The sequence below is a fragment of the Cyprinus carpio genome, chromosome B23, assembly GCF_018340385.1.
Source record: "Cyprinus carpio isolate SPL01 chromosome B23, ASM1834038v1, whole genome shotgun sequence".
Lineage (NCBI taxonomy): Eukaryota > Metazoa > Chordata > Actinopteri > Cypriniformes > Cyprinidae > Cyprinus > Cyprinus carpio.
This window is the reverse complement of record NC_056619.1, coordinates 26,168,048-26,193,047: the sequence shown is the minus strand read 5'-3', so window position 1 is coordinate 26,193,047 and position 25,000 is coordinate 26,168,048. Positions and strand designations below refer to the sequence as shown.

Here is a 25,000-nt window from a genome sequence, read left to right as displayed (position 1 = left end):
CAGCTTCATCATTAAAGACTTCTTCCATTAATGTTGACATCTAGCTGTCGCTGAATGGTTTCCTGTGTTTCTATGTGTTCGTCTCCGCTGGGAATGATAATGGATTCACATCATGATCGTTCAGTCTTTTATGGAGGAAGCTGATTACGGTTTAATGAGCGTACAGTAATAATTAGTGTGTAATTATGTAACTCTAATCTAATCGACTCTTTATGGCTGTTGCCGGTGTGGAGATAAAACTCCCAGAATCCACTGCAGCGTGGCTGTTTTCTCTTCTAAAGACAGGAAGTGATTTGTAGCGTCAGAGTTTGTTTCCTATGATTGTACACTGGAGAGTTTCAAGGAAACTCGCTTTAGTCTCCAGTCTTTCTGCTCCTTAAACCAGTGTTTATTCTGGAGTTAATGTACTTAATGTACACTCTTTTTTCAGTGAATATTTTTATACATTATTCATTATTACAATACATTATCATAGCTTTCCCTCTGATAGGAAATGCCTCTAAAGTTACATACGACATTAGTATGCAATTTTCTAACTTCAGTAGCATTTGAGGAGAATGATTTACATTAACACAACCAACTGTAACGTGTTCATAAACTTCACTATGGTGTGTGTGTGTGTGTGTGTCGCCCCCTGCAGGCCCGTACTGTAACCGCACCTGGGATGGTTGGCTCTGTTGGGGAGACTCCGCCCCCGGAACCGCCCTCCAGCACTGCCCCGCCTACTTCCAGGACTTTGATCCAACCGGTGAGCTGATGACTCCTGTCAATCACAGTGATGATGTATGATGTATTTATTCATTTAATTTAAGTATTTAAACTATTGACAAGTTGGATTCTAAATATAAAATTCTGAAATTCTATATATATTACAGTTGTTACATAATTTGACAAAATTACAGCTTCATTTGATTAAAAAAAAAATTATTTCATGTTTTAATTTTAAGAGTAAACCTCTGTTGTGCTGCGCTTTTTTTTTTTTTTTTTATTACAAAAAAAAAGATTGAATTGTTAACTTTTAATGTGATTACATTTTAAAAGATTAATAAAACTGTTAATCTTATGCCTTCATTTGATTACAAATTCATAGGGCCCTATTATTGTAAAATTCTCAACAATTTATTACATTGTTAAAGTTTTATTAATTCAGCTGATTAGACATGCTTTTTGATTATTAATCCAGAAAAAATTAAATGGAATTTGGGGGGAAAATAATTTTATTTTTGTTAAACTTTTAATAAATTGTTGTTAAATTGAAAAAAAAAATGTACAGAAATAATAGAATTAGAAATAGAATAGAAATAGAATTTTAAATACAATAAAAAGGATTTTATAGTGCCCTATTATTGTATAAAACTCTTTTAATAAATTAAATTAGCAAAATTATTAAATTTTTATTAATTAAATGCTTTTTGATGATCAAAATTGAAATAAATCATAATCCAGAAAAATAAAAATGGAATAAAACAGATTTCAAAAAAATTTTTTTTAAACTTTTTATTAAATTGCTATTAAATTAGTTTAAAATTAACATTTTCAACCAATTAGTCATGATTTTTTGATTACTAACTCTTACTTTAACCATTAAAACACAATTAAAAAAAAAATTATTTCTAGAGCTCTTAAATGTATTTTTTGTTAATAAATAAAATTGTCAATAAATTGTTAATAAATTGTATTAGTTTCATGATGAAACATGCTTTTTTTGTTTAATAACATTAAATTTAACCATTAAAGTGGAAAAGTAAAACTGAATTTGTGAAATAATAAAATGGAAAAATTAAAATGGAATTTGGTGAAAAAAAAATTATAGGGCCCTTTAAATGACACTCATTCATTCATTCATGAATTATTCATTAGTTTATTTATTTGTTTGTTTGTTTAATTTTTTTTTAATTACTCAAATTAAACTGGTTTAGTTTTTTTATTTCAGTTAATTAAACATGCCTTTTGATTAATAGCACTTAATTTTACCATTAAAATGGAATTTTAAAAATAGCAATTAAAATGAAAGGAGGAAAAAAAACAGAATTTTGAAAAAAAAAAAATATTCTTGAGCCCTAAAATTTAATTTTTGTTAACTTTGCAATAAATTGTTAATAAATTGTATTAGTTTCATGATTCTAACTAATGAAACATGCTTTTTTTTGTTTACCAACACTTAATTTAACCATTAAAGTGGAAAAATTCTAATTACATTTGGAGAAAAAAAATAAAACTGATTTCTAGGGCCCTAAAAATGACACTCATTCAATCAATCATTTGTTTATTTATTTATTTGTTTGTTTATTTAATTTAATTACTTAAATTAAACTTGTTATTTCTTGTTTTTCCTTTTTTCATGCTTTTTGATTAATAGCACTTAATTTAACCATTAAAATGGAATTTAAAAATAAATAAAAATTATTTCTATTTTTTTTAATTTATTTATTTCACTTATATTTATTTATTTCACTTATAATTTGTTTTGTCAAATTGTTTCATGCTATTTGGTTAATAACACATAATTTAACTATTAAAAGAGAATTAAAATAATAATAAAAAAGAATCCATCTAAATGAAAAAAAAAAAGCTAATTTAAAAGCTAATTGGCAAACAATGTTTCCGAATGAAATGTGTGATGTTTCTCATCGCACTCCATCAGAGAAAGTGACCAAAGTGTGTGACTCGGACGGTCAGTGGTTTCATCATCCGGAGAGCAACCGTATGTGGTCCAACTACACGCAGTGCTCAGCGTACACTAAACAGAAACTCGAGGTCAGAGCTTCACTTTAACACATCAAAGCAATACTTCATAACCCTGCCTGCCATGACGTGTGTGTGTGTGTGTGTGTGTGTGTGTGTGTGTGTGTGTGTGTGTGTGTGTGTGTGTGTGTGCTTTCTCCTGCAGCTCATGTTAGTGAATTACTATCTGGTGATGGTGGGACACGGTCTGTCCATCATATCGCTGTTCATCTCCATCTGCATCTTCTCACACTTCAAGTACGTCATGAAGACTGGTGATGTTTCTGTCAGTCTGTGATCAGTAGAGCAGAACACATGTCTTGAGACAGAGACAGTAGTGGAGCTTTATATGATGTACACTACCAGTCAAAACCTTTTGAACAGTACGTTTTTAAAGAAGACTTTTCTGCTGATTTCTAGGGCCCTAAAATCACACTCATTTATTCATTCGTACATTCATTCAGTCATTCATTAATTCATTTGTTTATTTATTTGTTTGTTTATTTAATTTAATTACCTAAAATAAACTTGTTATTGGCGGTGTTAATTTTTTTCATGCTTTTTGATTAATGGCACTTAATTTAACCCTTAAAATGGAATTTAAAAATAAATAAAAATTATTTCTAGGGCCCTTAGAATGACTTTTTTTTAATTTATTTATTTCACTTATAATTTGTTTTGTTAAATTGTTTCATGCTATTTGGTTAATAACACTCAAAGCATCAAAGCAATAATTCATTTTTTGCTCACCGAGCCAGCATTTATTTGATCCAAAATACAGCAAAAGCAGTAAAAATGTCAAATATTTTTATTATTTAAAATAAGTGCTTTCTATTTGAATATCATTTAAAATGTAATTTATTTCTGTGATGTGCAGCTGTATTTTCAGCATCATTACTCCAGTCTTCAGTGTCACATGATCTTCAGAAATCATTCTAATATACTCACTTGCTGCTCAATTTTTTTTTGTTAACCTTTTTATTAAATTGCTATTAAATGAGTTTAAAATTAACAATTTCAGCCAATTAGTCAGTCTTTTTTATTATTATTATTAACTCTTAATTTAACTATTAAAAAAACAAAAAACAAAAACAGAATTTGTAAAAAAAAAAAAAAAAAAAATGTGTTTCTAGAGCCCTAAAATGCATTTTTATTAACTTTTCAATAAATTGCTAATAAATTGTATCCAACTAATTAAACGTGCTTTTTTTGTTTACTAACATTCACTTTAACCATTAAAGTGGAAAAGTAAAACTGAATTTGTGAAATAATAAAAATAAAGCTGATTTCTTTAAAAATAAAACATTTTATTATTATTATTGTTATTATCAATATTTAAAACAGTTGAACAATTTTTTTTTTCAGGATTCTTTGCATTTATCTGCATTTCTGATTCAGCATTAACTCAGATAAAAAAGCTTTTGTAACATTGTACATGGAGCAGAAGAGAATTCTTTAAAAGCATTAAAATCTCTGTTCGAGAGGGTTTTGGCTGGCAGTGTAAGTGAATGGCTGCTGTCTGTGCAGGTGTTTGAGCTGCCAGCGAATCACGCTTCATAAAAACATGTTCACCTCCTTCATCCTGAACTCGTTCGCCACCATCGCCTGGTTCTACTTCGTCACTAGAGACCAGAGACCCGAGACCAGGATGGATTCGGTAGGTGCATGTATACTGTATATGAGCTGTCTCTCATAAACACTTACTGTAACTTACTCTACTAGTTACTGTACAGAGAGGAAAAAGCATTACAAACATATATATGTTATTTAAATAAAACCTGCTTTGTTAAAAAAAAAATATATACATATATATATATATATAAAACTAAAACGATTAAAAAATAATTTACAATAATTGAAATGACATAAATGTTAAAAGTTAAAAAAATTCAAAATAATTTTACTTCAGTTTTATTTCATACATTCTAATTTTTTTAGTTTAACTTGAATAACTGAAATAACTAAAACTGAAATAAGTAAATCTAAGTAAAGTAAAACTAATAAATAAAAATGAACAAAATCTGTTTAGACATATTGACAAAAACAAAACTTAATTTACTGAAACAAAATGTTTTGTTAAAAAAATCATATATATTTTTAAATATTAACTAAAAACATAAAAATATGTTTGTTATTTGAAATAAAATTAAATGCAAAAAAAAAAAACTATTTTACTTCAGTTTTATTTTTGCGATTCTCATTTTTGTTTAGTTTAACAAAGTACCAAAATAACTCAAACTACGTAAACTAAAACTAATAAAACTAAATGGACATATTCACAAAGCAACAAAAACTTGTAATAATGTATTAAAATATACTAAAACACATATTCCTATGTGTTTCCTACATAATATAATATTTTGTGTGTAAAGATGCTTGGCAATAAATCTCATTCTGATTTGGGAAGCATTAATTTGATTCAGCTGTCTAGTAAACAGTATAAATGACTTATATATGATTTTATGATATATGATAATATAATAATTACTTATTGTATCTATATTCAATGGTGTGGAAAAGTTTTTGCTTCCTTCTTGTTTTTTTTAAATTAAATTATTTGCATATTTGTCGCACTTGAATGATTCAGATCATCAAACTAATTTTAATATTACACAAAGATAACCAGAGTAAATACAAAATGCAGTTTTGAAATAATGATTTAATTTATTAAGGGAAAAAAGCTGTCCAAACCTGCCTGGCCCTACGTGAAAAAGTAATTGCCCCCTAAACCTAATAACTGCTTGTGCCACACTCTCCAGCAACAACTGCAATCAAGAGTTTGTGATGACTGACAATGAGTCTTTCACATCGCTGTGGAGGAATTCTGGCCCACTCTTCTCTACAGAATTGTTTAATTCAGCCACATTGAAGGGTTTTCGAGTGTGAATGGACTGTTTAAGGTCATGCCACAGCATCTCAAGTCCAGATTTTAACTTGGCCGCTCCAAAACCTTAATTTAGTTTTTCTTGAGCCATTCAGAGGTGGACTTGCTGGTGTGTTTGGGATCACTGTCCTGCTGCAGAACCCAAGTGCGCTTGAGCTTGAGGTCACAAACTGACGGCCGGACGTTCTCCTTCAGGATTTTCTGATAGAGCGCAGGATTCATGCTTCTATCAATTATGGCGAGTCGTCCAGGTCCTGACCATCACACTACCTCCACCATGTCTGACTGTTGTTATGATGATCTTTTTACAAGTTCTCACCTTCCAAAAAGTTGTCTCATCAGTCCACAGAATAGTCTTGGGGATAATCAAGATATCTTTTAGCAAATGTGAGAAGAGCCTTTGTGTTCTTCTTGGCCAGCAATGGCCTTTGGAACTCTCCCATGGATGCCGTTTTTGCCCTCTTTTAGTGGTCTACCGATATTGTTCATTAGTCATTCAAAGATTTGTTTAAATGATATAAATGCGTATGTGCCGTCAAAATAAAAGTCCCACCTTGAACACATCGGCCAAGCTGAAAAACTTATGCCGATATTTGAAAAATGCCGAATATCGGCTGATATATCGGTTGACTACTAGTCTCTTTCTTATTGTTGAATCATAAACACTGACCTTAACTGAGACGAGTGAGGCCTGCAGTTCTTAAGATGTTGTTCTGGGTTCTTTTATGACGTCCTGAACGAGTCGTCTTTGCACTCTTGGAGTAATTTTGGTAGACTGGTCACTCCTGGGAAGGTTCACCACTGTTCTAAGTTTTCTCCATTTGTGGATAATGTCTCTGACCGTGGTTCGCTGGAGTCCCAAAGCTTTAGAAATGGCTTTATAACCCTTTCCAGACTGATACATGTCAACTACTGTGTTTCTCATCTGTTCTCGAATCTCTTTAGATCACGGCATGGTGTGTTGCTCTTTAAGCACGCTTCATTTCGTCAGATAGCGTCTGTTTAGGTGATTTCTTGATTCAAGAGGTCTGGCAGTAATCAGTGTGGCTACTGAAATGAACTTTAACGCTTTCTAAAATACTGTGGTGCATCACAGGTCTTCCATGATTTAACAGGAGGGGGCAATTAATTTTTCACGTACCTCCAGGTAGGTTTGGACAGCTTTGTATGTATGTATATTGTGAAGTGGAGGACATCAGTTGTTGTTGATGGTGTTGGTGTTCAGTCTCAGATCGGCTGTAAGCTGCTGGCTAGTATCATGCAGTACACGTCCTGCTCCAACTATTTCTGGATGCTGTGTGAGGGGATCTATCTGCACACGCTCATCATCGTGGCCGTGTTCGTGGGAGAGCAGCATCTGGGCTGGTATTACGTCCTCGGCTGGGGTTTGTGCCGCCGCATCCGTGTCTTTATGAAGCAACATCAGTTCATCTCTGAGCTTCTCATGACTTCATTCTCAGAAACTGTTCTCGTTTACTCAGAACGCCAAACTCAGATTTCTGTGACTAAAACTACTGCAGATGTTTTAGATAGTTGCTTATCGATTTATTTATGTTAGTTAAAAAAATTTATTAACTCGTATTTTATGTTGTGGTGTGTTTTATGCATCACATTTATGTATTTCTGGGGTTTAGGAAGTTGATTTATTGAGGTTGAATATACCAATTTATATAGCAAATTTATATATATATACATTTCAGCTATTAACAGTAAATAATTGAATAAAATCTGTTCAAAAGTTGGGGCCAGTACAGTTTTATTCTTAAACTTTTATTCATCAAGGATGCATTAAAATGATCAAAAGTGTCAGTAAAGACATTTATAATGTTACAAAAGATTTCTATTTCAAATAAATGCTGTTCTTTTGAACTTTATATTCATCTGTGAATCCTGAAAAATAAAATGCATCACGGTTTCCACAAAAATATTGTGCAGCACAATTCTTTTCAGCATTGATAATAATCAGAAATGTTTCTTGAGCAGCAAATCATCATATTAGAATGATTTCTGAAGATCATGTGACACTGAAGACTGGAGTAATGATGCTGAAAATACAGCTGCACATCACAGAAATAAATTACAGTTTAACAGAGATTCACACAGAAAACAGCTGATTTACATTAGAATAATATTTCACAATATTACTGTTTTTTCCTATATTTTTGATCAAATAAATGCAGCCTTAATGAGCAGAAGAGATTAAAAAACATATTAAAAACATATTAACCCCACAGTTTTGAATGGCAGTGCATATATCTTATAATGTAATATAATCTTCTGTTGACTTCATAATCTAATGTTCAAGAAATGAAACACATCACCCAATGATTTTCGTTTTTTCACTGCAGTGCAAATATATCTGAGTCTGTTTTTGCAGGTTTCCCAGTGATCCCTGCAGTCCTGTATGCTGTAGCCCGTCTGCTCCTCCACGATGACAGGTAAACATCACATTTCTGGATTTCACTCTAAAGATGTAAATGCTCACTTTTTAATCCTGAAATGCCTAATATTTGACGTTTCCTCCAGGTGTTGGGTCATGAATATAAACCTGCTGTACATCACACACAGCCCCATACAAGTCGCTCTGCTGGTGAGCTTCATCATCATCATCATCTTCAGTGCTGGGGAAAGTTACTTTTAAAATTACAATGTTGCATTACTCCATAAAAAGTAACTTAACTGAGTTACTTTTTGTGGAAAGTAATGGGTTACTTTACTTTTGCATTCATTTTTCTCATCTGGGCTGGGCTTGCTTGTTTGATTTTGATACAAACAGTTTTATTTTCAGCAGTTGTAAAAGCCCTTTCACACCAAAAGTGAAATGAATTAGCCCCAGGCTGAAGGAAATGTACATTTATGTAGCTAATTTTGAGCTACACTTGAGTTCATTAAGAGTTCATTAAGCCCTCGTCTAGCGATCCCAGTGCTCCAAATAGTAATTATGCATCTACAATTATCTTTCCTTGTACTTTTTTTGAGAGGAGTACCTTTTCTCTGCTGCTTTTCTTACCCAATCTGGACATATACACATATTCACAGAATTACAGTATTCTCTCAACATGGCAACACAAGAGAAACAAAGTAACTGACATTACTTATTTTAAAAAGTAACTTTGAAAGTAATGCAGTACTTTTCTAGTTACACTACCAGTCCAAAGTTTTTGAACAGTAAGATTTTTCATGTTTTTTAAAGAAGTCTCTTCTGCTCACTAAGGCTGCATTTATTTGATCCAAAATACAGCAGAAACTGCAAAATTGTGAAATATTTTTACTATTTAAATCAGCTGTTTTCTCTGTCAATCTCTGTTAAACTGTAATTTATTTCTGTGATGCGCAGCTGTATTTTCAGCATCATTACTCCAGTCTTCAGTGTCACATGATCTTCAGAAATCATTCTAATATGATGATTTACTGCTCAAGAAATATGTATTATTATTATTATTATTATTATTATTATTATTATTATTATTATGTTGAAAACTGCATCAAACAGAGTCGTTTTTTCTGGTTTCTTTGACAAATAGAAAGTTCAGAAGAACAGCATTTATCTGAAATAGAAATCTTTTGTAACATTAAAAATGTCTTTATCATCAATTAGATCATCATTTTAATGCATCCTTGCTAAATAAAAGTAATAATTTCTATAATCCCCTATAAAAGCTTTTTATTTCAGATCAGTGCTGATCTTTGGATCAATTCTATTCATCAAAAATCCTGAAAAATATTTTTACTCAACTGTTTTAAATATTGATGATGATAATAATAATCAGAAATGTTTCTCGAGCAGCAAATCATCATATTATAATGATTTCTGAAGATCATGTGACACTGAAGACTGGAGTAATGATGCTGAAAATACAGCTGCGCATCAAAGAAATAAATTACACTTTAACACATATTCACATAGAACACAGCTTTTTAAAATAGTAAAAATATTTCACAATTTTACCTACTCCCCTGTACTTTACAAAAAAAAAAACCAAACACTAAAAGAATAAAAGACTTCTTTGTAATTTTAAAAACATGAAAAATCTTACCATTCAAAAACTAGTGTATTTGAAAAAGTGATGCATTTCCCCGACACCGACCTCTCTCTTCACCGACAGGTGAACCTGTTCTTCCTGCTGAACATCGTGCGGGTGTTGATCACCAAACTGCGGGTCACTCACTGCATCGAGAGTAACGTCTACATGAAGGCGGTGCGTGCCACCATCATCCTGGTTCCTCTGCTGGGCGCTCAGTTCATCCTGGTGCCGCTGGAGCCCAGCGGACGCGTCTCTCGGGCCGTCTACGAGTTCTTCATGAACATCTTCGCCCATTTCCAGGTGATGAACTTGGAGAATCAGTGCAGTCGGTCAAAAAAGCATTACAGATGTGTAAAATCAGCAAATAAGGTGTTTTGTTTCTGTAGCTAATTAAACAAACGCCCAAGGTCACCCTCCGTCGTCTCATTAGGAGCACGACTGAGTACTACTGAGTACACTCTTAAAAATAAAGCTGCTTCACGATGCCACAGAACAAGCTTTTTGTCTAAATGATTCTGTAAAGAAGCTTTAACATCTGAAGAAACTTTATGTTTCACAAAAGCTTCTCTGTAGTGAAAGAAGGTTCTTCAGATTATATAAAGGTAAGAAAGAGATGCTTCTTTAAAGAACCTTTGAAAAGTTTCAGTTTTTTTATTTTTTTTTTATTATTCAATGGCACTTTTCAATTTAATGGTCTTTCATATTCGGTTAAAGTTCATTTCACTTCAAATTCCAGAAATCTTTCTAATGGTTCTGATTTGAGTGAGTTAGCAATAATAAGCTGGTCTCCCAGCGTGTTTTACTGAGAGTGTGTGTTTCTGCAGGGTCTCCTGGTGGCTGTAATCTTCTGCTTCTGCAATGGAGAGGTATGACTTAATTATATCATTATTTAATAATTAATACCTCGTTAATCTTTATTAAAGCACTTTAGATGAGTATAAACGCTTGAGGATTGTAGTGCAGTATGTTTATCTCTTCCAAGTAATATTAACATTGATTCTGAACATGTTTTCTTGTAATTATTTAATCATACTATAAAAAATTGTTAGACTTTTTGACACAAAATTCGATTAAATTGCAAAATAATAATAATCTCCTCCCTGTTTTTATTTCTGAAATAACAATTGGATGCATAATTTCATGTGACAGTAATGTCTAATATTACTATATGAAACATTTCTTGTTGCATACTGTTTGTGTATATAAATATATAATTACAGTGGTGGCCAAAATTATTAGAACATTAGTATCTTCAGCAGCAAAACTGGTTTTAAGTCAGTTATTTCTATCTTTTGCTGTAGTGTGTCAGTTGGAAATATCAGTTTACATTTCCAAACATTCATATAGCCATTAATTGTAATAATGCAGTATAATAATATTAATAATTTCCATGCATATTCCATCCACGTGATGCCATGATTAACACCGTCACAGGTATAAGACATTAAGGAAATATGAGAAATGGACTAAAAATGCTATTTGTGCTATACATTAATTTTAATTGCTAAAATCATCCAATATCCTTGTTATGTTTTAGAATAAATATATTAAAATATCCATAAAAACAAAACTATTTAAAATAGTTATAGGATAAATATTTTAGAATAGATTTGAAATCATTTATTTTAAACATGTATTTCAAATAATATTTCAGTTGTTTTAAACAAATAAAATCAAATTAAATTAATGCAGTTTTGCTGATCAGGTGTACATCTAGACAGAAGAACTGTGGCAACGTCTCCAAGACGCTTCAAGAAACCTACCTGCACCGAGGGCAAAAGCTTTAAATGCTAAGGGTGCTCACTAAAATGTTGGTTTCATTTGTTAATAGAAGTTAATTGATAAAGAAAATCTATTTGCTTTGCAGGTAGGTCTCTTGAAACGTCTCGGAGACTCAGTTCTTCTGGATTGAGTCTGTCTCAGTTTGTTCTGTTTCTTCATGTCACTCCAGACACACTGATGATGATCAGATCACATCTCTGTGTGAAGTTAACACAAATCTCACTGCATTATTGCAATTAATGGCAAAATGAATGTTTGGAAATGTAAAATGATATTTCCTTCTGACACACTACAGCAAAAGATAGAAATAACTGACTTAAAACAATTTTTAGCTCCTGGAAATACTAGTGTAATTTTGGCCACCACTGTAATTGTGTGTGTGTGCGTGTGTGTGTGTGTGTGTGTGTGTGTGTGTGTGTGTGTGTGTGTGTGTGTGTGTGTGTGTGTGTGTGTGTGTGTGTGTGTGTATGTGTGTGTGTGTGTGTGTGTGTGTGTGTGTGTGTGTGTGTGTGTGTGTGTGTGTGTGTGTGTGTGTGTGTGCATGTGTGTTTGTGTGTGTGAGTGTGTGTGTGAGTGAATGTGAGTCTGTGTCTGTGTGTGTGTGTGTGTGTGTGTGTGTGTGTGTGTGTGTGTGTGTGTGTGTGTGTGTGTGTGTGTGTGTGTGTGTGTGTGTGTGTGTGTGTGTGTGTGTGTGTGTGTGTGTGTGTGTGTGTGTGTGTGTGTGTGTGTGTATTCCTTATACATCCTGTGTGTGTGTGTGTGTGTGTGTGTGTGTGTGTGTGTGTGTGTGTGTGTGTGTGTGTGTGTGTGTGTGTGTGTGTGTGGTGTGTGTGTGTGTGTCTGTGTGTGTGTGTGTGTGTGTGTGTGTGTGTGTGTGTGTGTGTGTGTGTGTGTGTGTGTGTGTGTGTGTGTGTGTGTGTGTGTGTGTGTGTGTGTGTGTGTGTGTGTGTGTGTGTGTGAGTGATCCTGGAGCACAAAACCAGTCATAAGGGTCAATTTTTCAACTGAGATTTATGCATCATCTGAAAACTGAATAAATAATCTCTCCATTGATGTGTGGTTTGTTAGGAGGACAGTATTTGTCTGAGATACAACTATTTGACAATAAAATCTCAAATCTGAGGGTGCAAAAAAATCTAAATATTGAGAAAATCATCTTTAAAGTTGTTCAAATGAAGTTCTTAGCAATGCATATTACTAATCAAAAATTAAGTTTTGATATATTCACGGTAGGAAATTTACAAAATATCTTCATGGAACATGATCTTTACTTAATATCCTAATGATTTTTGGCATCAAAGAAAAATCTTTAATTTTAACCCATACAGTGTATTTTTGGCTATTGCTACAAATATACCCCAGAGACTTAAGACTGCTTTTGTGCTCCAGGGTCATATGTATATATACATAAATATATATAAAAAACAAATTGCCTTTGGAAAATTAAATAAAAACAAACTGATCTGAAATGCTGATGCGTGTTCCCGCAGGTGCAGTCGGCGCTGCGGCGTAAGTTTGCGCAGTATCGCGGTCAGTGGAAGTGCCGGCGTCTGGTGACCAATGACTCTCACTGTTACTACCACACAAACTCATCCATCACCGAGACCAGCCGCGTCACCATCGGCCTCGAGCCCGGCCCCGCCAACGGCCAGAGAAACGGCAGCGTCTGCTCCAGCCACGGGCCCAATAGCTGCGACGTGCTCGAGTGCACGGAAATATGAGCGTCTGTCTCATCATGCACACACAATATCACCAACACTACACAGCACTCCCAGCTAACACACATGTTCTAAGAACGGTTTGCTAACATTCATATTAAAGCTGCAGTCTGTACGTTTTGCCTCTTTGTCGCCATCTCTGTTTGAAACCTGCAATTGCAGTTATTTACGCAATTATCTTCTTTACATGGGTTGTGCTCCGGCACGGCTCCAGCGCGGAGGAATCTAATGATTTGAGGTGAATGTGTGGCAGTCAGTCATCGGTGTGGATTTTTATAGTACTTTGTGAATCACAGATTCTAGTCTATGTCTTGGAATATATGAACCAAATAAGCATTTTCACTGTATATTGTCATCTGAAGTAAGTAACAAGTCTGCCACTTTTGTTCTGACCAACCAGGATCAAAATAAATTGCACTACAGTGGTGATTAAATCTAATGCTCATATCACTTCAAACCATGCAAATTATTATTATTGCTATACTTTGTTCTCAAATTGTTCATGTTAACATCAGCATTGCATGACTAAGTGTATTAGCGTTCCATGTAGATTTCAATTTCTGTACAGTCTAATCTCTAATTGCATACAATTCGAATTTCATATTAAGAAATTCTTTTAACCCCAAAAGCTAATTATTCTTCCTTAGAACCGGTTCTCTTTGAAATACAAATCTTGTGTAATCCCAGGCTATCTGTAATCAGATGCACATTTAATGTAATGACACAGCGGCATGCTCAAATTTTCCGCAAATTGAATTTGAAAACATTAGCTAACCGTTGTGAATGGGGCTAAGGTACAGAGATAGTTTAAACACTGGCTGGTTATGTACTTATGTACTGTCATTTTTAACCAAAAATAAAAAATAAAATTACGGACTGCAGCTTTAAGTTTCAAAAACGTTATTTCTGAATGTTCTCCAAACGTCCAGATTAAAAATAAAAAAAAAAAAAAAATTAAAAAAAAACCCGGAAGTTTTTTTTCCTGGAAGTTGTGAATGAAACATTTTTTGCAAATGTTATGGGAATGTTACTTTTGAATATTCTCTTAACATTCTGACACAAGTAGTTTAAACCCAAGTTTCTAAAAAAAAACTTTGAACACAACATTGAAATGAAATCTTCCTGAAAGATTTAAAGTCCAGTTTTCTGGTCATGATTCTAACACTATTTAAAGGTTACAAAACTATTTCTTACAACTTTCTAATAACTTTATTTCCCCCCTAAATATGTTATTTAAACATGTATTTTTAATATTCTATGAATGTTAAAATGTCCAAAAATTTTTCTTGATGTGATTAACGTTATTTAAAAACTACAAAAACATTTCTTACAACATTGCTAACTGTATTTTCACCTGAACTATATAGTTATTTGAAAGTTTATTATTTTTTATATTCTAAGAATGTTAAAATGTCAAGATTGGAATGTTATTTAAAAGTTACAATAAAATGGAAATAACATTTGAAGAACATTCCGAGAAGGTTGTTCTAAGAATGTTTTCTCGTAACATTATGAGAAAGTTTACGAAATGAAGTTATAGAAAATGTCTGCTAAACTTTACTTTAAGAACGTTTTGTCCTTTTTTTTATAACTTTTAAAAAACGTTGTGATAATGTTCCCTGTTAGCTTTAAAAAATGTAAAAGAAACGTCCCTCTGAAATGTTTAAGAAAAAACATTCCATAAACAATGTATAAATAATGTCTTTTGTCCTAACATTTCAGAATGTTATTTAAGACCAGATAGCTAGAAGAATGTTAGTTCATAACTTTGAGAAAACTAGAAAGTTAGCTAAAGTTCTGAGAACGTTCCCTGTTAGCTGGGATGTATTTCTGTGTACCACATGACTAGTTAAAGACTTAATTGTTTTCGTTATGGATTAATACATGTATTAGTGTTTTATTTGTACTTTTAAACACTTTGTAGCCAATCTGTACATTTAAACACATCGGTCTGACTGTAAAGTTGCTGTTAGCACCATTTATTCAGTCTAAACTGTTCACGTATTTATATTTCAGTATAAATGGAAGGATTGTGTTCATATGGAGAAACAAACCAACAAACGGATATTTTCCTTGTCCGTCTTCCGGCATACTTAACCAATAAGCAAGATAAGCAGCCGCTTAGGGCCCCGGGGAATCATGGGCCCCATCTGATACTGGTGAAACATATTTGGCAAATGCTCCAGTATGTATTTGAGTTCTGTAGAGCATCAAATGTTTACTCGCCATTCAAAATGCAGAGTTTTTTTCAAGTGCAGTGTAGAGAGCTCCACTGAATAACGGAACATCGTGAGATCGCAAAGAGTCATTGACAGCTTTTAGTGATTATAGAGGGAGCTCTTTGCACACTTTCTAGGCTAAAATCATGACTGTCTCAGAACGGATATACTAACATCAGAGAAGAAAGTATTGTGTTTCGTATCATGATTTTATTCGTCTTGATGTTTCAAAATGACTTGCTTGTGTGCTTTTCCTAGGGGCGCCATCTCTGCTGCGCACTCATACAAATGCACGAACGCAATGGAGATTTTCGCTTAATATTAGATTACATTTTCGATTTGTTTCTGTAGCCTATGCTCTCAGAACACTTGGAATATGGAATGAGTTGCATGGGATAATTTTATGACATTTGAAAGAGCACATAGTCAACAATTCAATATATAGCCTGTTGTAAAGGGGTAAATAAACTATAAACTATAAGACAGGAAAAACAAGAGAGAACTATAAGAGCGAGAAAATACGGGTTAGGGTTAAAAGAGCACATAGTTATTGTGTTGGGGACCCATATACCTGAAATTTGCTTGGGGCCCCCAAATTACTACAGTTGAGGTCAAAAGTTTACATCCCCCTTTCAGAATCTGCAAGTGTTTATTATTTTACCAAAATAAGAGAGATCATACAAAATGCATGTTATTGTTTATTTAATAATGACATGAATAAGATATTTCAAACAAAAGATGTTTACATACAGTAGACAAGAGAAGAGAACCCATGCATTAAGAGCGAAAAAAAACTTATTGAATTTGAAGATCAGGGTAAATTTAACTTATTTTGTCTTCTAGAAAACATGTTACTATCTTCTGTAGCCTCTGAAGGGCAGTACTAAATGAAAAAAAACATGATATTTAGGCAAAACAAGAAAAATGGCAACACATCTCCATTCTGTTCAAAAGTTTTCACGCCCTGGCACTTAATGCATGGTTTTTCCTTCCTCAGCATTAGTGAGCATTTGAACCTTCTGTAATAGTTGTATACGAGTCCCTCAGTTGTCCTTAGTGTGAAAAGATGGATCTTAAAATCATACAGTCATTGATGGAAAGGGTTCAAATACACAGAAATGCTGGAAAGCCAAAGAATTTGTGTGAGCTGAAGGATTTTTCTGAAGAACAGCAGGCAGTTTAACTCTTCAGGACAAACAAGGGACTCGTGAACAGCTATCACTAAACACAGCTGTGGATCATTCAGCTAACAACACAGTGTTAAGAGTCAAGGGGATGAAAACTTTTGAACGGGGTCATTTTATAAGTTCAACTATTATATTCTCTTGTGAACTATACATCTTTTATGTGAAATATCTTATTCGGGTCAGTACTAAATAATCAATAACATGCATTTTGTATGACCCCTCTTATTTTGGTCAAATTAACATTTTGCAGATTCTGAAAGGGGGATGTAAACTTTTGTCCTCAACTGTAAGTCCTGCCCTGGGTATTGCTAGGGTAGTGCACTAGGTAGTGCGCATGTGCTCTCGGGAGGTTTACGCAAGAGTGAGCAGAAAAAGGAATATACCGGGACTTTTCATATGTACTGTATAAAGATATGATGATGTAATAAGCTGTAGTATAGCTAAGCACTGTATCTGCTTCATGAGTCCTTCCAGGGGAGTTTTTATGTTTCAATGTTTTTATGATTTACTTTTTGTGGGAAAATGCGAAGAGACAACATTCCACTTTGACGTGTTAATATTGGAATATCACTATTTGTGAAATGAATCTAGTGAAACTCAATAAAAGTACTTGCATTTGAACTTTCGTTACTGTACTGCTTGAAGAATTGTTGTTCATCTGGCTGCTTCTCCCATTTGCCCTTTACATTGACTATCACTCCAACAATCAGATACAACAATAATTTCACGAATATTTATTATAATATATACTGATAAATAAATTCCACATTCATTTCAATGTTCTCAGAGACTGGAAGCTTTCAACTGATTTCCCAATGAACTGTCAACAACTGAACTGGAGCTCAAACTATTTTAAAAATAGTGAATAAAGCTCCAAACTCGATCATAATGCACAATGTTTCCATCTCACATGTATTTTGAGCTGCAGCTCGTCATATTAATGGAGTGTTTTACTAGTTAGCATTAGCAGTAAACTGTTACCTCACTTGAATATGTTCGTAGTATTGGATGTTTCATGTGGAAATGGAAATATAGATATTTCATTTGTAAACAATAGTTTTTTACAGTTATTGCGTCGCAAGGTGATTCTGTTTCGATTCGCTTCAATCAGGTCGCATATCGCGAATCATTGGATTCATACTGGGACTTCAAAGTAGGGTAGAGTGGGGGAAAACGCCACGTTTTCCCCCACTCTACCCTACTTATCGTGAATTGTTTGAATTAGATCGGACTTTGGAGCGCAGATTGCGAATCATTTGATTCAGATCAAAACTTCGGAGTGTGTTTCGTGAATCATTTGATTCATATCAGAGCTTCGGAGTGTGTTTCGCGAATCATTTGATTCAGATCAGAGCTTCGGAGTGCGTTTCGCGAATCATTTGATTCAGATCAAAACTTCGGAGTTAGGGTCATGTCTACCATGCTCTGATAATGAATGGAATATTATATTAACAGACTATCCCAATTTTAATAAAACAATAGGCCTATACCTTGAAGCACATGTGTCTGTCACTTTAAATGTATGGTTCACCCAAAAATAAAAATTATATAAATCATAATTTACCCAGGCTGTTCTAAACCTGCTTAAAGTTCTTTCTTTTGTTGAACACAAAAGAAGACACTTTGAAGAATGTGGGTAACCAAACAGCTTCTGGTCCTCAGTAACTTCAAGAAAAAATCAAAAATAAATACAAATATAATAAATTCCTTGGGGACCAGAAACTCTTTGGTTACCCACATTCTTCAAAGTATCTTCTTTTATGTTCAACAGAAGAAAGAAATTATTAAGGTTTGAAACAACTTGTGGGTGTGTTAACGATGACAAAATTTTCATTTTTGGGTGAACTATCCCTTTAAGTCAGACAGTCCAACGTGAACAACTGAAATGCTTCTCTGCAAACTGCACGTTCACCATTAGTTACAGGATAGACACACTGATAACTTTCCTATTCATCCCTACGTCTGGAGAGTCTTGTGTTCAAAGGGCGGATGTGAGCTCTAGATGTTTTAAACCGCGCTGGTTTAGCGCATGAAAGGGCTTTTACGGCGCGCGTTCTGGAGACTCCGTCTCTGTGAAAACAAAGATGCCAAAATGGAATCGCGCAAATGAGCTTCTCTAATACCTCGTATTAAATTGATTTCATTATAATTGCTATTAGTATTATAAACAGTGCAATATACTTTTTTGTTTATTCAACTATATGTTGCCATTTGTAAAATACGGGACAAATCGTGTCCCGTATTGATTTGATACGGGACGCATCATTTTACCTTTAAATACGGGACGATTCCGTAATTTTAAGGGACGGGTGGCAACCCTACTTCGGAGTGCGTTTCGCGAATCATTTGATTCAGATCAGAGCTTCGGAGTGCGTTTCGCGAATCATTTGATTCAGATCAGAGCTTCGGAGTGCGTTTCGCGAATCATTTGATTCAGATCAAAACATCGGAGTGCGTTTCGTGAATCAGTGCGTTTCGCGAATCATTTGATTCATATCAGAGCTTCGTACTCCAATCATCTAATCAATATAATAACATAGGAGTTCGTATCGCGAATCACTAAACACATAACACAGATGCGTATCTCCGGAGTGCGTTTCGCGAATCATTTGATTCAGATCAAAACTTCGGAGTGCGTTTCGCGAATCATTTGATTCATATCGGAGCTTCGGAGTGCGTTTCGCGAATCATTTGATTCATATCGGAGCTTCGGAGTGCGTTTCGCGAATCATTTGATTCAGATCGGAGCTTCGGAGTGCGTTTCGCGAATCATTTGATTCAGATCGGAGCTCCGGAGTGTGTTTCGCGAATCATTTGATTCAGATCAGAGCTTCGGAGTGCGTTTCGCGAATCATTTGATTCAGATCAGAGCTGCGTTTCGCGAATCATTTGATTCAGATCAAAACTTCGGAGTGCGATTCGCGAATCATTTGATTCAGATCGGCTCTTTGGAGTCCGTTTCGCGAATCATTTGATTCAGATCGGCACTTCGGAGTGCGTTTCGCGAATCATTTGATTCAGATCGGAGCTTCGGAGTGCGTTTCGCGAATCATTTGATTCAGATCGGAGCTTCGGAGTGCGTTTCGCGAATCATTTGATTCAGATCGGAGCTTCGGAGTGCGTTTCGCGAATCATTTGATTCAGATCAAAACTTCGAAGTGCGTTTCGCGAATCATTTGATTCAGATCGGAGCTTCGGAATGCGTTTCGCGAATCATTTGATTCAGATCGGCGCTTCGGAGTGTGAATCATTTGATTCAGATCGGACATACCTAAAGAGTGCGATTCGCGAATCATTTGATTCAGATCGGCTCTTTGGAGTCCGTTTCGCGAATCATTTGATTCAGATCAAAACTTCGGAGTGCGTTTCGCGAATCATTTGATTCAGATCAAAACTTCGGAGTGCGTTTCACGAATCATTTGATTCAGATTTAAGAACTGCACTGCCTCATGGTTTCAAGTTTTTGTACTGTTTAAGAAAGAAAGAAAAGAAATCAGAAAAAATATTCACAATACACGCTCAGAAGTCTCGATCTGAATCAAAAGATTTGCGATCCGCGGATCAAAAGATTTTGATTCAGATTGAGACTTCTGAGCGTGTATTGTGAATATTTTTTCAGTTGTAAAAACTAAGTAAAAAGAAAGAAAAAAAGAAAGTGTACACAGATACAAATCCCTTAAGATACCTTTTTGGTATAACCACAGTTTTACTATACAAATACCATGTTTAAACTATGTTTAGTGTAGCAAAACCTTGGTTATTTTGTTTTTACCATGGTTTAACTATAGTGTTTTTATTCTTAGTAAAACCATACTTGATTTTCATAAGGGATATGTTGCCAGGTTAACAAAAAAAGTAATAAATCTACACCTTGAGGATGAACATATAGATGCAGTTTTTAGATTAACAGAGCTTTGGATAGTTTCCATATACTTGTCAAGATCAACTTTGTATAAAGACGAGGGGTTTAAAGACTAATTTAGCTAGCAGGAAACACAAATCAATAAAGTTATATTTTCCTATATTCTCTTTTAAGTAGTCAAACAAAGAAAACAGTGAAACTGGATGAACATTAAATAAATCTGACCAAAATGTCATTCACAAAACCAGTGAATGAATCTTCCTCAGAAGAGTGACAAAAACAGCAGCTCACTTCAGTGTCTTACTTATATTACAATTACGTAACTAAAAACCTTCCAGAACAGTTTGTGGTGATAACCTAAAGACAATTTATAGCCTACAGAATGTTCTCTAAAGGTTATTTTTAGGTTTTATAAACATAAACAAACCTTTCCAAAACATTACTAACGTTTCTGTTTTGTTATAACCTAAAGAGAACCTATACATACAGTTTGCTAAAGGTTATTTTTTTAGGTTTTATTAGCTGTATTTTACCCTGTTAACCCTCAGCCTCTGCACCATTCTCTCTCCGGTTCCTGAGGAAGCTATCCTCATAACATAAATAGATGCAAACGTCCGTGAAGTTTTAATTTATTTATTTGAAAAGCGTTTCAGGATACTGAGTCATGTACAAATGCATTGTTCATATGAATGCAGAATGAGTCACTCTCAAGATGCGCCTTCCTCGTATTCAACAGATTTTAGAGTTCTCCTAAATAGCAGTAAAGAGTTTTTTCTTAAAACCTATTCTCAAAGCTGCTGAGACGAACTTGTATTAAGGAATAGAGAGAAGTCTTAAGCTCAGAGTAAGGGGGCGGGGCTGACCTAATTGCTATGGATGATGTCAGCATGCTCATTAACTGCACACAGTGATTGGCTGATAGCCTCTGTCAGAGATTTATTCATAGAAACATTGTAGAGTGCCATATTATGTTGCCATATCCAAATAAAGGTTTATAATATTTTATATTTATATAAATATTATATTATATTTAAGATTTTCTCCTAACCACAAATTGGTTTTGCTACTAACCATAGTTAAACCATTGTATAACTGTGGTTATACAAATGGTAATCAATACCCCCCCTCTAAAAAAACATGGTAACTGCAATTTTACTGTAGTAAAACCATGGTTAATTTTCATAAGGGTAGCCATTACACCATGGGACCGACGCGTGAATAACTCCTTTAGAAAATGTAAACAACCGACCTACAAACATTTACGCTCAAATAGACGTTTTTAAACACATTTACACATGATTAAATCACATAAAGATAAAGACACATTACAGCAGCTGTTTCGCCATGTTCAGCTATTATTATTACTATATCAAAAGTTTTCATCCCCTTGACTCTTAATACTGTGTTGTTAGCTGAATGATCCACAGCTGTGTTTAGTGATAGCTGTTCACGAGTCCCTTGTTTGTCCTGAAGAGTTAAACTGCCTGCTGTTCTTCAGAAAAATCCTTCAGCTCACACAAATTCTTTGGCTTTCCAGCATTTCTGTGTATTTGAACCCTTTCCATCAATGACTGTATGATTTTAAGATCCATCTTTTCACACTGAGGACAACTGAGGGACTCGTATACAACTATTACAGAAGGTTCAAACACTCACTGATGCTGCAGAAGGAAAAACCATGCATTAAGTGCCGGGGCGTGAAAACTTTTGAACAGAATGGAGATGTGCTGCCATTTTTCTTATTTTGCCTAAATATCATATTTTTTTCATTTAGTACTGCCCTTCAGAGGCTACAGAAGATAGTAACATGTTTTCCAGAAGACAAAATAAGTTAGCTATATATAATAAAAATGTAAAACTGCGGGGTTATGATACAGTAATGGTTAAAATAGCAATATCACGACACTTTGATATGATACCGAATGATGATAATAGCTTACCATGGTATATAAAAACGTGGTAGCCTACAAACTTGCTAAGTGAATACAAGTTTTCCATTAGGAGAACTGCGATGTAGTATTTCATTTTCAAACAAAGTATGCTACAATTAAATGTTTTCTGAACTCAGCTGTCAAACTTAAGGTAAGCTCATTTAAGTGTAAAGCTCAAGAGCTTCATCACCTTCAGCAGAGCATATTTTATTCTTCATTATATTATTCATAAACTCAATAATTCATCTGCTCAAACATCTCCTTCATCTGAGGTGAAAAGACATGTTTAAACAGTGTGAACACTGAGGAGATGTTTAATTAATGGACAGCAGCAAGATAACAAAAATATGCTAACGCTTTGCTAACGTCCCGCTAACTTCTGAAAACATTGTTTACGTTTTTCCCGAGCGTTATAAATGTTTAAAAAACGTGTTTTTTGTTTTTTTTTCTCAAGGTGAACGTTTGAACCTTAAGCAACGTTTTATTTAGCGAACGTTATTTTTGAATGTTCTTTGAACCATAGTTCTATAAAAGTTAGACATATGTCCAACTAATGTTTCAGAATGTTTTTGTGAACGTTTCTCCGATAACTTTTAAAGGAACGTTCTATTTAAGTAACTCGAAGAATGTATTGGAGATCCTAGCCAGAACGTTAGCCAAAGTTCTGAGAACGTTCCCTATTAGTTAGAAGAATAGAATAGAATAGAATAGAATAGAATAGAATAGAATAGAATAGAAATTGATAGAACAGAATAGACTTTACTGGGCTAACAGAAATGCAAACACGTGTTGTTGGAGACCAGATGCTGCTGTTCTCTGCTTTATTTCTACTCAGATTCAGACAGTTTTACAGCAGTGGAATCGTCAGTGCATTTGCGGTCTGTGTTCGTGTGTTTTTAGGCTTGTGTGTTCTGTCAAGATGTTTTCTCAGCCCTGTCTTGATTTATTCATGACATCTGTGACGCAGAGCTGGAAGTTCTTGAATTACTGATCGAATTACTGAACTCTCCAGTAGATGGAGGTAAAAACCAGAATATCCGCGAAACCACCACAGCACGAGTCTGGCAGGACTTGATCAGTCCTGGAGGAACTGCGGATGAAATCAGGGTTCATTCAGCTCAGTCTGGGAATAATCTGCAAACCCCTGACCTCGTGAGTAACGCAGGTGCAAAACAAGCAGGCCAAAACATGTCTAGAGCTGCACGTTTGTTGTCTTTTCAGAACAACTGTCTAGCTAACAAAATATGTTAAAATACTTTTTCTTGGTTGTGTGAACATTTCATTTGAACGTTTTCCAGCGCTTGAAACGTTCTGAAACAAGTAGAACGTTTTAATGTTTACAAACGTTTAACTAAAGCGTTTCAGGAAAAAAAAAACGTTCCATTGAGCAATGTATAGTAATCCGAGAATGTGACTAAAGGCCAAACAATAAACATTCTTAATGTTACTGGAAACACGTTTGTTCATAACTTTGATGGAACCTTGAGCGTTTGAACGTTCTGAGAATGTTCACTGATAGCTGGAGAAAAAAACCATACTACTGACCTATTGAAATGTGTTTGTCTTAAACCCAGGTGACAAATGTAGACTATAGAAACATTGTGTTATTATTGTTTAAAATGCTGAAGTGTCCAGTGTTCTTCTTGTGATTATAACATTGTTTAAATGTTACTAAAACATTTCTTACAGCATTCCTCTAACTTTATTTTCACCCAAAATATAACGTTATTTGAAAGTTTATTTTTAATATTCTAAGAACGTTAAAATGCCCAGTTTTCTTGTTGTGATTAAAATGTTACGTAAAATTTACTAAAACATTTCTTACAACGTTCTACTAATTTTTTCATCAAACATAACAATAACTGAACGTCTATTTTCAGCATTCTAAGAACGTTTGTCAGATGAAATTACCATAAGGACAATTCAACAATGAAAACAATCTAAGAATGTTTTCTCTCAACGTTATGGGAACATGTATCAAATATTCTAATTTATAAGAGCGTTCCGTAAACATTACTTTAAGAACATTTACATAATTATTGAATAATGTTAATGTTAATGTTGTGAGAGTGTTAGCTATAACTCCTGATTTTCTATCAGCATTGTTATCAGATGTTGACATTTAAAAATGTTGAATAATAATAACAATAATAAAAATATTTAAATCTGTTGCATTTTTTTTGTTTAGCATATGCATTTTTCCAAAGTGACTTAAAACAATTATAAAAATAAATAAATAAACCAAACATTACGGACCTAACAATATTAGCAGTGTTTAGTTTTTATTCTAAAACTTTAACTGTATTATTTTTTTTTTTTTAGATTTATGTGACCTTTTCTGCTAAATAACAAAAATGGATTTTAGTAAAAAAGGAAAGTGTTAAAAGTGTTTACTTCACCGAAAAGTGAAAACATTTACCTTTATTTACACTGATGCATCTGGCAGACAGATTTACCCAAAATAACTCATGCTGCGTTCAAGGATCGAACCTATGACCCTGCTGTTGCTAGCATCATAACTGAGAAACTCTAATCCTGTGTTGTTTTATTTTATTTTTATCCGTGGAAAAATTACTTAAATGTAGCACATAATAGTTCATCTGACTGGTGTCTCTTCTGAGGTCATGTCTTATTTAGGTTGTTATTGACTGATAATCGTCCCCTCTGG

The 25,000-nt window shown here is 34.1% G+C and overlaps 1 protein-coding gene across 2 annotated transcripts in view; it reads left to right on the top strand.

Annotated features, from left to right (window-relative positions):
- The window catches only part of LOC109085368 (calcitonin gene-related peptide type 1 receptor-like), a 24,648-nt gene extending 10,591 nt beyond the window's left edge, over positions 1-14,057 (top strand). For both annotated transcript variants that reach the window (XM_042750645.1, XM_042750646.1), the window contains 10 exons: positions 641-748; positions 2,645-2,757; positions 2,891-2,982; positions 4,252-4,381; positions 6,834-6,993; positions 7,986-8,046; positions 8,135-8,198; positions 9,715-9,933; positions 10,458-10,499; positions 12,906-14,057. In XM_042750645.1, the coding sequence (XP_042606579.1) occupies positions 641-748; positions 2,645-2,757; positions 2,891-2,982; positions 4,252-4,381; positions 6,834-6,993; positions 7,986-8,046; positions 8,135-8,198; positions 9,715-9,933; positions 10,458-10,499; positions 12,906-13,136 (1,220 nt within the window). In that variant the 3' untranslated portion in view covers positions 13,137-14,057. The remainder of the gene's footprint in view (positions 1-640; positions 749-2,644; positions 2,758-2,890; positions 2,983-4,251; positions 4,382-6,833; positions 6,994-7,985; positions 8,047-8,134; positions 8,199-9,714; positions 9,934-10,457; positions 10,500-12,905) is intronic.
- Positions 14,058-25,000: the final 10,943 nt, after the last annotated feature.